General features: G+C 36.4%; 1 protein-coding gene across 4 annotated transcripts in view; it reads right to left on the minus strand.

The window, feature by feature from the left end:
* Positions 1-2,310: 2,310 nt before the first annotated feature.
* LOC105285030 (leishmanolysin-like peptidase) overlaps positions 2,311-15,610 on the minus strand; it is a 257,668-nt gene continuing 244,368 nt past the window's right edge. For 3 of the 4 annotated variants that reach the window (XM_026975485.1, XM_026975486.1, XM_026975487.1), the window contains 10 exons: positions 13,702-13,813; positions 11,615-11,796; positions 9,932-10,135; positions 6,516-6,741; positions 6,015-6,208; positions 5,800-5,932; positions 5,450-5,609; positions 5,175-5,341; positions 4,958-5,077; positions 3,226-4,851 (listed from right to left, as the gene is read on the minus strand). In XM_026975485.1, coding sequence (XP_026831286.1) covers positions 4,693-4,851; positions 4,958-5,077; positions 5,175-5,341; positions 5,450-5,609; positions 5,800-5,932; positions 6,015-6,208; positions 6,516-6,741; positions 9,932-10,135; positions 11,615-11,796; positions 13,702-13,813 — 1,657 coding nt within the window. In that variant the 3' untranslated portion in view covers positions 3,226-4,692. Of the gene's footprint in view, positions 4,852-4,957; positions 5,078-5,174; positions 5,342-5,449; positions 5,610-5,799; positions 5,933-6,014; positions 6,209-6,515; positions 6,742-9,931; positions 10,136-11,614; positions 11,797-13,701; positions 13,814-15,610 lie in introns of all 4 variants that reach the window. The other variant, XM_011348951.2, reaches the window with a different exon arrangement.

Below are 15,610 nucleotides of genomic sequence, written 5' to 3' on the forward strand. Positions count from 1 at the left end.
AACATCTGTTGCTTACTGAAAATCCTTGTCTTATAGCAAATAATTGCGAACGACTGTATCGCGAGATAATGTATATAATTATAAACATGACATATATTTGTCAATAAATAATTAATTCGTATATTAAAAATCTTGTAGTTTGTTATTTGTATACAAATACAAAATCCTATTAAAACGAAAATTGGTGTATGAGATTTTTAATACGATTTTAAAAAAGAGAATAAACGACGCATTTGTATTCTAAATTGTTTATTAATTTGTGTACAGATTTCTCGTTCATAAAAACAAAATGCTATGCGAATTTCATGTGTTACATTATGTTCCTTATATACCTCTCTAGTGGCGATTGCAAATACAGATTGCTTAATATAGCCGAGGTAGAGAGCACGTTTTTATGTGCTGCGATGCAAAGAAGTGATTTACATACTTCCTTATTTAGTGCATTTTGCATTAGGTAACTTAAACAAAATACATTTTAAAGTATCCTCACACAATAATCTTATCGTACATTGTGAGTTAAAGTTTGCATACTTCGTAACTTAAAAAATATTTCAAGACTATAATAATGCGTCATTGAGCTCGGAAAATCCTCCTTTGTAATAACTTTAGTATCATTATGATATGATTAATCCTTTTATTCTTTCTTTATTTTAATTATATAACTTCTGTGCACCAACCCAAAATACATAATTAGAAAGTTGCTTTTGAGATACCAATTAAAAAGTATTTAAAAATCAGTATCTTTGAAAATAAAATATAACATTTGCAAAGATACGGAGAAATATTTACTTTTAATATTGAAATTCAAGAAAGGAGGATTAAGTGCATCAATTTGGCGAAGAACTTTGCATAATTGCCATAACTGTAGTAGACTAACGCTAAAAGTTATAAGCTATCGTTTATCATTTTTCGTTTTTACCTAAACCAAAGTCTATAAATTGGTATACATTTCTGTATTGTTATATCAACCGTTCGATATCTGTAAAAATAATCTCACTTCTTGAACGTATTCTGTAGAGCTTAAATACGTATTTGAGTCTTATTTAACTATTCAATTTATCATTAAATAATATTTGCCGATATTAATTTCTTGATTTAATTATTTTCAATGATAAAAATACGTATATCCCTGTAATTTAATGTAGTGAAATATGCAGAACATTCTTTTTAATAATGGCACACTTCTTTACTCAAGAATACAATTAAATTATTAATTATGCTACCTTATGTTTAATAAGTAATAGGTATAATACAATATTCATAAATATTCTATGATAATATACGTGCAACAAAGAGAAAAATAACATCGAAAACAGCTTGCAATGTTGAAAATAATATTAAAACTAACATTTTTTTCTAATACATTATGAAAAGGCATATACATGAAATTCAATATTATTTATTTTCATATTTTTCATTTCTCAAAACTGTTCCTTTTAATTTAATAGAGAAGCATGTATATTCTCTAGAAAATTATATTTATTATCATTTCTGAACATTACTTAATTCTAAATATGCATAAATATAAATATGCATGCTTTTACAATAAAGATGAAATAATATTTGTAAGTCCCTCTCAATTAATTATAAGGGAATATATTTTATTAAAGTCTTAATTTTTTTTAAATTATGATATATTTTTCGTAATTTCGTAATTATGATAAAACATCTTACTATATATTAAAAACAAATAATAATTTAGCTGTTAAAACATATATACTTGAACAATTTTACACAAGTTTATAATTATCCTCATAAAAATCTTACAGCTTAACAGCTCAGACTTTTGAATAAAGTCTCATAATACACGTATTTTTATATATATTCGCACGCATTCGTACACGCATATATATATATGTCTTCGATATTCTCTTATAGTTGGGCCTTACAGCATTATTAAAACACTTCTTACTTCTCGTGTTCGTCCCCTGATACTTGACGCGCTCAATTTTAACACATTCGTCGGATGGCGCGTATTAAAAAATTAAACATCGTTCTCATCTCGACCAACGACATCGCAGGAATCAACGAGAAAAATGTTCTTGAATATATATCTCAGTATTTAATGCAATACTGTGATATTTTTAACTCTTTTTTTACAAAATATGCGGTACTTATTAAATATTAACGATCTCTGTACAGAATTAGATTAAATGCTCTCGTAGATATTATACTAAAATTCTTTCAGATATACCAAACTAGAACGTTTGTGTGCTATAAAAATGGAATTAGTATTTATTTTGTGTTGCTGACACACACACATGCGTTCTTGGAATGTTTCAGGAAATGTTTCAATATCAAAAATTGTTCTTTTTTTTTGTGCAAATTGACAAAGTGATACTCCATCGTCGCATCTAGACTGCAACCCTAAAGCAGTTAACGAAGATCAAAACGACAAAACGAAGATATTGAATGCATTAATTATACACCCTTATTATGATTAATATACAGATTTCAGTGTGTGTGTGTGTGTGTGTGTGTGTGTGTGTGTGTGTGTGTGTGTGTGTGTATACATTCCATATACTTACATTCGCCGTTTTGTCAGTAGGATAATGTTATCGATATTTTATGTCCAGTTCCACAAAATCGAACTTAAACCGAGCTTAACTGAACGACCGTACATTTAACGCCATGGTTAAACTTGTGCGAATAATTCACATTGTGTTTGTAACTGTAGTTTAGCTAAGCCTATCTGTCTGTAGGAAGAAACTGTCAAAGATTTCTATTTTTTTCAAACATCAAATGTGATTGGTTGCTCACGTTGCTAATAAATGAAGACGTTGCTAGACAAATTTTGAAATCGGTAGCGCTACAGTATTAAACTTTGTTTATATTCATTAAACACCCAAAATTTGGCGTTAACTTTAACCACGAAAATCAACGTTAAACGCGACATTTCTTTAAAACTTGGTTTAATGATTTAAACTACGTTTAAAGTAATTGTGGAACTGGGCCTCACATGCGCAATTCATTGCGCTGATATACTTATATCCATGATAAAGCATCCAAGAAATAATAAATAGCGTGTTTTCATTATACAGATGTAGTTATATATATATATATATATATATATATATATATATATAAAATTACAAATGAGTATACGAATTCATTTTTACCGCAAAAGTCCGCGATAAAAATAATTTTTCACAAAAATTGTGTCAGACATCTGCCAGACAACATAGAACATGCAAATAACGAAAAATAAGAGTGTCTTCCGCTTTCTTTTTTTTTTTATGACAAATAACCAGAGATTTATCGCATTTTATCGAACACAAGATATGTTATGCTAACTGCTAAGACTTTTAATATTATTATTTAATATTTAATAGGAAACTACTATTGTGAATCTGCATTATTATACTTCGTGTTAGTAGAATTATATATACAAAATTGTATCCTATCATTTACACTCACGATATCCAGATTCACAACAATCGATAATTCTTGATAAACCGATCAGACACTTTTTCGTTTTAATTCAAACATTTTTTTCTAACTTATTGTATTCGATATGACTTACGTATTTTAACGCACAAAAAGGTTTGTCACTGGTTTGTTAATATCAGCAACACGTTACAACAAGTTGGACTTGGGTTCAAGAACACAATGTCTTCAGTTTCAGACTTTTGTTAACATCAATACTTTCAATGTCTCATTATATTCTTGAAGGAATGAAAATTGAGTCCCCCCTCTTTCATGAACACTCAAATCAAAGCTTAATTATTTGTAATATCTGACTTAAACACTAGATTTTCAGAAACAATTGTGTTGGAAAGAAAAGATGTGCTGACAAAACCCATGCAGCAACCCACGACATTTTGCTAATAATATAGACTGCATAAATAATAGATGTACTTGGTATATACATATTTCTACTTTTTCTACGATGTATGTATATGTACCTATTGTTCGCATTATCATATCACGCAAAATATGTATTTTACATTAACATTTGTCGACAATGTATAGCCTTTCTTCGTTAAACTTACACTCTTTACAATTAATTTCTATCATTCGTAATGTCCCATATTAGGCTTACATCGGCAGCAGTTGCAGGAGTGTGTGTGTGTGTGTGTGTACAGTCGAATAGCAGTCATTTATGAACTATGGTATAATGATTTACTTGAATCGCGAGCGACTGAGATATGCAAACTTTATTCTAAAGAGAAAGAGAAACCAAGGAAAATTTGTATTTAAAATAATAAGAAAAAGAAATATCATATACTTAATCATATAGCAAAACAATGAAATAACCAAAAACAATCGGCAGACTGATTAGAGATAAATAATCGAAGGAGCACATAAAATACAAGATTGGCACTAAAAAGAAGTGCCTCGTCATGTTATCACCGTGGATCGTTCAATCCAAATTTAATACGTGCATTCATTACGTGCGCAGCACATTTGAAGCCAAGTAACAATATGATTCTGCATATTAAATCATTTGGCCAATGTCAGACAGATAACAAGCTTAATTGCGATTGTCACCTCGACCGCTGCGTTGTTCATCATCATCGCTGTTCGTTTTTACGGTAACAAGAACTCGAGCAGACGCCATCGCCAAAAATAAAGTATTATCTGATCGGACTGGAAGTGCCACTACCAAACGATGTGTGGTTTCATAAATGATACTTATGGGCCTAGATTCAATGATGCTAGTTAGTATATTAACTAAAGCAAAATGACGTATCATCTAACGATGAAGAGCAGGATTGCAACGATGGGCGTTGATATACTTAAGCCGAAGCTATTCGCGGACGCACAGTGCAGATAGTCTTTGTGATAATATATGGAAGGCGGATGCTCGTCCCCTGGCTTACACCATTCGCCTCGTGCTTTAAATTCCGCCTAAAGAATCAAGCAAATTCGATCATTAGGCATCGTGTTATACCTGAGTGCATTAATATCGGTTGTGTATTCATAGCAAACCATGATTTATCTATGGCATTCGCACCTGGCAAATATCTCGGCAGGGGGGACAGATCAGGGCACCCTTGTGCAGCCAACCGTTCTGCATGATTCTTATAATAATCTCCTGCCCAGCGTGGAAACAAGTGTAAGTATAGTTGCCGACCTGAAAAACGAGGGAAAATTGTCTCTTATATAATCGGCTCCATCATATTTAATAATTACGTTAGCCGCTACGTAACATCGCGATGTAACAAGCTTACCATAATGTGCAGTCTGCCGGTCCCGCACTTGTACAAGTAGCAACCGGAGCCCCAGTGTTGCCATTGTCGCGCCTGCTTGCAAGTCCTCTCCTCCCACATGTCGTTAGTATGGTCGAAACATCTCGAGTGAGGTCCGTACTTCTCCAACGCGAAATTCTTGTCCGGGTCTGAAAGAAGGATTCGCTGCAAGCGGGTTCCTGCGTACGTTTCTCCGTAACGTGCGCGAGATGTGTTGTGACTGTTTGTTACTTATTATTATATATTGCGTAACTTACGTGGATTGTTCTCCTCGTAAAGACAGTGGGAACCTCTGACTACTATATTTCGTGCCCTCCATGTGAATTCTTGTATGTAAGGACAATAATCTGCCAGAGATACCGAACCGCCGTAATATTGTTCCTCTCCGCTTGGTACGTGAGGAATCGAGTCGAAGTTCTGTAACGTGAGGACTCGTCAGCCGGGATTTTTCACTTATACGGGAATGTTCTCATGTCGATGTAACATCATTTACTTTACGGTTTAACGTAAGTCAAAGTCGCGCGTCTACACTTTGAAACGTTTTATTGTTTTAATAGAATAATTCATTACTTGACTACCAATAATTCCAATAATTCACGTTTCTTACTTGATATTTCTTAGGTAGCGGCTGCGGATGTTTCACCAGGTTACACAAGGCCACTGAACTCCGATCGTCCGTGCATTCGGTCTGCAACGGATCCTGTTTCACTTTGTTGCAAAACGGATGTATCGACTTGCCTCTGAAATGTTAAAAGACATTTTCGTATCATCGTTACGAGAGACACAGTTCTCGCACCTCTCTGAATATTTCAGCGCACTCACGAGAGCGGAGACGACTTGGAGGATATCCATTCCTTGCAGGATTTCATGGCGAAGTTGCATCCCAGATTTTTCCCCCATCCCAGCTCTTGCGCCATCGAGTAGTTGGCGCTATACCAACCGGTGTCCTCCATGAGAGCGAGCGTTATCCTCGAGTAAACTGGATTTTGTGTATGCGTCCCCGTCATAGCCTCGTTCTAAACAAACAGGAAAACCAATCTGTGATAAAGCGCACGCAAACGTTCCATCTAACGTCCTTATTGAACAATCTCGAACGAAGAAGATAGAAGGGTACAAACTTTGTACAACGAATACATTGTACTTTATGTGACATCAAGGCTAGTCTCATCCAATTTTAGCAATAGTAATGAATAGAAAGATCAATCCAAGTCAACGGATTTTACACAGTTCTCCATTTTATTTTGCACGAGACACGGAGCTTCTCATTTGCATCGTTTCGTCGTGGGAATCGCAGCGTTAAATCGAGCATTCAGTGTTACCCACCTCGAATACGCGCTTCTCCCAATGCGTGAGCGCCGTGCCGTCCTCGCCCTGGTCTTCCAATTCCGCGCCCTCGAGTTCCGGGCAATTAAAGTGCGCTTGGACCTCGGCGCGAACTCGAGGCGTGACTATCATTTGCATGGTCCTCTCCACGTAACCGCCGTGCACTTGCCAGCGAGGCCTGACCACGGTTTTGATCGTGTTCTCGCTCCACTGATGCGTTTGCAACCTGGTCGAAACGAGTTTCGAGTGTTATTAGCATACGTTGATTCGGTAGTCGCGAACTACCCCCTACCGCTACCCCGCACAATTATCTCACTCGTTACAACGTCGTATGTTACAGGAATTGGGCGTTGCGCGAGTCACCCCGCTGTATCTCTCGGAAGCGAATCAAATTCTGCACGAGCTACCGTTTGTTGCAATCAAGCAAACGATAACGATAATAACAGAAGAAAATAAAATACAGTGATCTTCGCTATTTTAATTGGTCGCAAAACGGGAAGTCACAAGAGTTTTTCGTGTTTGGGGTCACGAATACCGTAAATTTTACAACGATTTTCCATCCCGTTCATTTCTCGCTCTTGTCTTTCTCCCCTGCGGCATTTCATGCTGTTTTTTGCCTGTCCAAATTTATATGGACCCAATAGCGAAGGCTTTTTGCGACATGTTCGTCAGTGTTAAAATGTGCGTTGAATATTCTCGTGACTTTGCAGTGCCGGCAGATAAATATAATTGCACTTCAATCTTTCTCTCTCGCCCCTCGTGCTCGTTCTCCTCCTCTCTCTTTCTCTCCTCCTCTCTCCGTCTATCTCCCGTATAAAGTGATTGATGTGATACGTCGGCGAAACGCTGTTTTCGACAGCGAGCGGCCCCTCCTCTATCCTATTTCGACATGACGGATGAATTCGCGAATGGCCATTTTGCCGGGAACGCGCGCGCGATCACGAGGTGAAAAATATTATTACGCTTGAGCGTCAGCGCAAAATCGCTCGTCAGCGGATCTCATATGCATAAATTGTTGCGGAACGTGTTGTGCAGAAACAGTGTATAATAGGATGAAACGCGAGTAGAGAGATCGACTGTAATGTCGTTCATAAAAAAAGAGGAAAAAAGGAGAGACGTTGCAATCTCGTATTAAAAAACAATGATGGAGATTGAACTCTCTAGGAATTTTGTGTTTTCCTCATGAAAACGTTTTGATTATCTTACTACTAGAAAAACTTTTTTCCCGATTAACTGGTTTTTTTGCAACGAGTTACACAAATGTATCAGATAATTTGTTCATTATTGGATTGCACGTTAATTTGATATCACGATTTAAGATCTGATCTAGTTTGCCAAACTGCGAATAATTAAATAATGCGGATTAAATAATGTTTCGCATTTATATAGAACGCGTAATTAGAAATGACAGAAATTGATGCAAATTAAATAACATTAAAAATAGAGGCACTTAATAAAGCTGCTACCAACGGGGGTAATATTTTGTCAGGCAAAATTAATACTTCAATATTCGTGCGCTCGAAGACGAGCAGTCATGAGCAGTCGCAAAGCTAATGGAGCCGTAAATTATTTATTACGAGGACAAAGACAGGCGCACCTGTATCATCTCACGAACGATTACGCGTAACGCCATCGCATCATCTTACAAGGTCTCTATCCTATCGAAATCTAAGATTACAAAGATGCTCTTTCTCTCTCTCTCTCTCTCTCTCTTTCTCTCACACACACTCTCTCTCCTTACCCGTGTGTGTTGCTGCGGATTAACGTAAACCTTAAACGTAAGAGGATCCGTAGAGATATTCAGACGTGGTAGGGTGAGAACGCGCGAGCTCACGAGCAGATGGATGGCGAGAGATGCAAGGAAACGTTGGAATTTGTAACGGAGAACGCGCAGACTGTGAAGCGGAGCGAAAACGGGTGGAAAGGACGAACAGAACTAAAACGAGAAGCACAGCGGAGGGAAAGCAGGACAGAAGGAGAGGCAGGGAAGCGGGAGAGGCAAGGAAATTAAAAGGGACGAAGAGGCATAGCGTACGGGAGGAGTATGAGTTACTATCTCCGATGAAAATCTCTGTCCCTCAATTAGAGTTCCGGAACGTCGTCGCCGAGGAAGAATCACTGAACTCGTCAAAAGTGCGCGAGAGTTCAAGGAGTTCCGCATATATTACCGAGTGGCTATACAATTCTTTAACGTTGTGCATGAGTGATGTTCTACGTTCAGCGGTAGGAAGAGAAAGAGAGAGGGGAGGTGGGGGCGGAATTTTTACCTTCGCCGTTACATGAAACGCAAATCAACGCAATAATTCACGAGGTCAGCCGAAGAAAGCAGACGTATCTAGGAAAACGCGCTGAGAACATACTGGAAAATTATACGCCGGAGTGAACTTCAGGAAGAGGCTCATAGAGAACGCCAAAGTCATTCTCGAAATCTATTAGTGTGGAACGCGCCCCGTGGATCTGTTGCTGGAATCTCGCGACTCCAAGTGGAAAAGCGTCGATTTCGCTATCCAGCGGGGAGGCGCGGCCGAGACAGCGGACGGAAAAAAGAACGAAGGGTTGGAACGCGGGAGAACAGGTGGAAAGAGTAACTACGAGAGCGGCGAGAAGTAACAGACGAGAAATGTGAAAAGAGAAGGAAGGGCGCGTGAAGAAGGATCGCGCAGGGAGGAGCTAGCATCTGCCAACGCCGGAAGCCGGTTCGTTACGGCCCGTCGACTCGAATAGAACGGGATACCAGGAATTTTCCAATTTTAAAGGCAGATACACTATCAAATACGGTCGATGGAAAGTAGAGAGATGGAGGATCAACGCGTTGGATGATGAATCGACGAACGAAACAAGACTCGTACTTTTCTCTTCGATGTGCGAAAACACCACTAATTTCATCAAGATTGATCATAACGAATGAATTGATCAAATTCAAAAGTCACAGGACATAAAATTATATCTAAGAGATTCGTGTTAAAATCGAAAATAGACAGATTAACAAACATTAAAATGAAACAGATTGATCGACAAGGAATTCCTGTCTGAATATCCGATGATACCTGTGCAACGGTTCTAGTTTCCATTCGAGAAACCCTTAATGTTAACTTTATGCTAACGGTTTGAGCTCTGAGGTCCGTTGGTAGAAATCTACGTAGAGGGAATCGATCGCGGATACTCTGCGACATTTGGTATTCTAACTAGAGCGTCCGATATTCCGTGAATATGTAACTTCATCGTCTTTGCAATCGAATTTTAGCTACATCCTTCCGCATTCTCGTCGAAGCTGGAATCTTTTTATGCTTACTTAATAATTTAATGGTCGAACAATTTTATCCATTCTGTTGTATACTTTTCTTGTATTTCTTTAAAAGTCAGCACGGCGTAATAAAAAGGAATCTTAATATTAAAGCATGCAAGGCGGAACGTACTTTTCATTAAGGGGTGGTTTCCCAGTATCGCTTCTTCTGGGCGTTCTGGGCTCGCCATTCTCATCCCGGTAGAAAGCGTACAAGCTCACTGAAAATCCTAAGGCGTGCAGGATCTCGTGTTTAACGGTGCTGAGCAACGTTTCCAACTCTTGCGGTTTCGTGCTGATGCTTCCTGGGCATAGGTTGGCATGGCCAGCTATCGGTCTGGAAGCAATTTAGTTCGCTTCAGCAACCACGAAATTTCCTCCCGTCTTTATTTTAATTATAGCGATCCAAATTCGTATTAATTTTGTCATTAATATTTTCTTAGTAGCTGCTCAGAAGCCTTTCAGGATAAACTCGAAGCTTAAAAAAATAGATAACAATATTATAATTTGCTGTATTCTATGCACATGATATATTAGAAAAAAATAAATATATGAATACAAAATATAAATAGAAGTGCATTTACATAAACGACGAGGTGACAGGAATTCAGTGATATAGTATATGATATAATGCTTAACCGGAAAGTATACACAAACGGGAATGTGCATTTGCATACAACGATTGCAGCGTAATGTTTTTTTTTAAATACGCAGATCGATATTTAAAAACTATGTAACGGCGTGCGTGCGCGTTATGTAAAATACGTTTCTTCATACTCAAGTTTATATATGTATATATATGTGTATATGTGTGTGTATTTCAAGAATTTTTCCATAAGCAAGCGGCAGTGCGGCGCACGAATATCGTCGATCTATCACGATCAGACGTCGCGCGAATAATAAAATTCGCGCAACGCCATTTACATCGACCGTGGTACGACACGCGGAACGTATGTACCTGACAGACAAATTTAATCTACTCAATATGCGTTCACGTTTCGGCGAAGCCATAAAGTTAGACGTCAAATCAGAGCGCGCTTTGCTTCAGCAATTTTGCGTCACCAGTTTGATCCGGTAAAATATTTTGCCGATCGCGTGAGTAATATCCCATATATTTAATTAATGTATGATATGCAACATATATGATACGTAATATCTCGTGTATTTAGTTAATGAATAATTTTATTGATGAATTCTCCACGCACTTATAAATAAATTGTATAATTTGCGTTCCCGTTAGCAAATATGATCGTGACAACTGTTTAGCGGTACATTAGAGTAGTTCCCGATAAAGATGAATTCGCGAAAACAGTACGATTCTTAGCGATAATTCGCTATATAAATAGAATAAAATATTTCGCTTTAATGAAAGTCATCAATTTTAGCGTTCGTTATCGTTAGATCGCTCGCCTCGTGCAAACAGTTCCTGTTATAAATCTTGTCAAATATTTAATCCGACATCCTCGTGAAATATATTCATGCCAGATGATATTTGCCTTCGTTTTACCTTTCATACAAATAGCTAGAATTGCGTATGCTTCAATCGTGGCATGTAATTATTCAATGTATTATTAATTATATTTCCGAATGCCATGTATCGTCAAAATCGAAGTTAAGCATTTATATGTCACCGTCAAATAATGATAAAAAACATATTTTTCATGTTATAACAGAGTATAATTTGGAATTTACAGGAAACATATTAAAAATTTCACGTTTATATGTTAACTAAATAAAATTACGTTAGTAATTAGATCTATTACATATACCTAGTTTATTTTATACAATGGCGCTGTTGCAATTGAACAAGACTTACCGATCTAAGGCAGCTTCCTGTTGACAATGAGCAGCGTAAGCTACAGTTAAACCCTTGTGGCATCTCTCAGTCTGCATAGCAGATACGTAGAAGACAAAATCGGCACCGTCGATTCCCAGACCTGCTTTGCTTCCCTCAGCTGTCCCGCAATTGTGTCCCGTTGCGTTACACGTTCGACAGACCTGTACACATATACGCAGTTATTTTAGAGAAATTAAATATAATAATTCGCTCTCAATCTTGAGATAATAAATATTATTATTAATATTGATATTATTATTATTAATTTGCAGAAACAATCTATTGCACGTCTTTTTAAAAATTTTATAATGTAAAATGACACAGGCAAAGCTCTGTTCGTCGTAATGAGTGTCAGACGCACAGAGTGCTGTAAAGAAGATTTGCATCCTGCGAAGGACGAAGTATCCAGAAACATTAACGTTGACGAACCGGAGTGGAATCGCATTACCGTCGAGACACCTCCTTCGGTGAGGAGATAAATAATTTTATGCTGTCAGTGTATGCCATCAAAGACAAGGGCGATGATGCCCCCGCCCTAATAAGTTACCCGACACCAATCGCCTCTCAGGACCACTCATCAATTAGCGCCTCTCGTTTCCAGGCTACTGTCGTTAAAGTACCGTCCCCTTGGTGCGATTCCGGGCAATCGATCAAGATGGAACATCAATGAGCCGTTGTAGCTCTTATTTCGACGGACACGTGATCTCACTCGACGGAAAACAGTCTGTATTTTCTGTGTAAGAACACAAGATTGTGCCATCTGTCACGATCACAGGTTTTCGTTTCTCATGAAAAAGAAAGGAATTCTTCAAGCTCGAATAGTGTCTCATTTACTATATATCGCGAGAGTAATAAATTTTTAATTATCAACCGGGAATAATCATACATGAATAATTATACATGAATAATCATACATAAATAGAGAAATTCAGTCGTGGTAATTTCAACTGATAACATAAATTTCACATACTAAATAATTATAGTATTATTATTTTAATTATATATCGTATTATGTTATTATATTATTTATTACATTATTATAATTAAAACATAGTCATTATATTACAATATTATCATCGCGTATCAAATTCTGATTATTATAAAATTAAGAAAGAAATATTAAATGAATTCTAATTCTTCTAATAGTGTTAATTACGGTTTTAGACCTCTACCTTAATAATGTTCATAATGATTAATTTCTCTGAAGACTATTCGAGATTTATTTAATTTGTATTGGGTGCAATAGATTATAATTTGATAAAAGACTAAATTCGACAAGGTAATATCTACAAATTAAATAATAACTTTATTAATGCGTAAATTACACGTCATTTTATAGCATACTGTAATGCATATATAATAACACGTACAACAATATAGGACTCAAATACATATACTGTATAAATTTTCGCCTTTTAGAGAGAATAATTAATAGATGGATAATTACAATAGTTATTCGTATAAATAAATCATGAATCATGAAAATTTAATAATAATACTTCATTATTACATACAAACTCTAATTAAAGATCAAAATTCAACATCACAAGATAAATATAAAAATTCAAGATTGCGTGCTGTAATAATTTACATAAAAATCTTTTTATGTAAATTGTTACAACAGGATAATTCGCATAGCAAGTAAAATATACCCAAATATTTAGTAATTATATAGTACTTTATAATTATATTACATATTTGCAAAAAAATAAAATAATTCCGAAGATTGAGCATTTCGATTTCACATTTACTTTAACAAATCTTCCATCAATTTTCGCAAGAATCTAAACGGCATCTTTTTCTCATAATTTATCACTTTTCAACGTTAAACTTTTCGTAAAATAACTGTTGTATAAAATTACTAAAATTAAATTTTAAGTCCTCATATAGTACATAGAATGTAATGCATGATTGCGAATTTTCAAGCACATCGTAGCAAACAAGTTACTGGTTTTACATGGCTTCTCAATACTCGAAATACGCCACGCGATCTACTCCTTTGACTGGCTTCGATATTTATTGCACGGTTTAACTCGGCTTAGAGAACTTATCGGGTAATTACTTACATCGAGATGGTCCTCCGGGACGACTACCTCGCCGCACATAGTAACAGGACGGCAGGTATCTATGCAGTGTGTGTGGTGGTCCTTGACGAAAACTTGACTACTCTCGCATTTCCTGCAAGCACACCGAAACGCCGGAAATTACTTGCGGAAATAAAGCTCGTCAGAATTAGATTGTGACATATCGGGTTTTCCGCAAGCATACCAAAACGCGGGAAATTACTTACGGAAATGTAAAGCTCATCGGAATTATATTGTAAAATAGCGTGCGGTTAGATCAATGTGCATTAGAACCATTTAGTGTTATTCAGTATGAATTCATGATGCAAATTAATGTCCGCTTAAATTCCTGCGGGACATTTATTTTGCAGACCTGTAAATACGAAAGCTCCGATATAAACTCCCATAGCAATCGTGCTAAATTTCAACGCGCGTTCAGCAAAAAACGTATCGTATCGCGTTCACATAGATCTATCCGTAAATCGCCCTCATCTCGCTCCGAAGAAGGAAATAGCTATCAGGACTTACAAGTGAGAGGTGCGGGATTTTATTTTCTTCTTTTATTGGAGGCGCTCTTTCGCGCAAGAACCCGCGTGGAATTACTAGCCGTCACTTAGACGAAAGTACCTAAGGAAGTGGGTTGAAATTACGGATATTAACGGAGAAAAAAGTAAGGCAAACTAGTGGAGTCGTTTTGGATGCTAGGGAACATAAAATATATAGAAAAAACTTCGCATTTTTACTCAAACGAAATACAAGTTAAACATGGCGAGCGACAATTCAAGCGACAATATCGTAACAATAATAAGAATAATTATGAATATTTCTACATTTTTATTTTAGTCGTCATATTCATATCGCATTATTATCATCTATTTTGTTTTTTTTTAAGTTTTAAGTTTCGAGTAAAAAGTTTTTACATTTGGTTATACTAAATGATTTCTATATTTTTATTTTATTCTTTATATTCACATCCTACTATTATTGTTCATATTATTCGTTTATACAATTTTAAAGTTTAAGTACAAAATTTTACATTTTTGCGCGCTTTAATTAAACTGAATAATTTAATTAAATAACATCTCTCTCTATCTCTTTCTCTCTCTGGCAGTATTTTCGTACATGCACAAAGCGATAAGTATTTGAATGAATTAGTTCATTCGGATTAATATTTCCTTAACAAATTTTTACATATCTATTTTCTGTACTACGTATTGTTCCAATTGTAATTAAAATATCTGGACAATAGAGACCCAGATGAATGAATATTTCGTTAGAATAAAGTCTACCTAATACTAACTAGCATATAAATACGTTATGTAGCAGATGCCACATGAATGTATATGTGATATCGATGCTAGTATTATAACAAAAATGATCGTAGACTTTATATTCCTCTGTTTGTATGAAACCTTTTTCCGATGTACCATACTCGCGTACGTTTTTAAGCGGTATTATCTACAAAAGTCGAAGCGAGCATGGCAGCAACACACCGGTCCGGGACATCCCGATAGAATTGAAACGGCAGGACAACGATCTTCCATCGACGCCGGACGTTATCGAGCCACCAGTATATACTTTTATAGGGTAAAAGTGGATACGACCATACCAGATACGATGGCGTTACCGGCAAGCAAGGATAAAAACGACTCAGGGGAGAGGTGAATACTGGGGGAAGGTGCACTTCGCTAAATAAACGTCGTGAGCATGTTTGACGTCTTCAGGAGGAAGACATCCTCGCTTGATGCGACATTGAAGTTGAAAAGTGGAACAACACACACCATCTAGTAGTGAATCTCCGCCGAAAATAAAGATTAGTTTTAAAGCAGATTTTAGCGATATGAAGCTTGAATTTATACGCATTACTCTATTTTGTTTTTGTGTAACAAAACCAAAAAACACTTGATTATTT

The sequence above is a fragment of the Ooceraea biroi genome, chromosome 2 (genome assembly GCF_003672135.1).
Source record: "Ooceraea biroi isolate clonal line C1 chromosome 2, Obir_v5.4, whole genome shotgun sequence".
Lineage (NCBI taxonomy): Eukaryota > Metazoa > Arthropoda > Insecta > Hymenoptera > Formicidae > Ooceraea > Ooceraea biroi.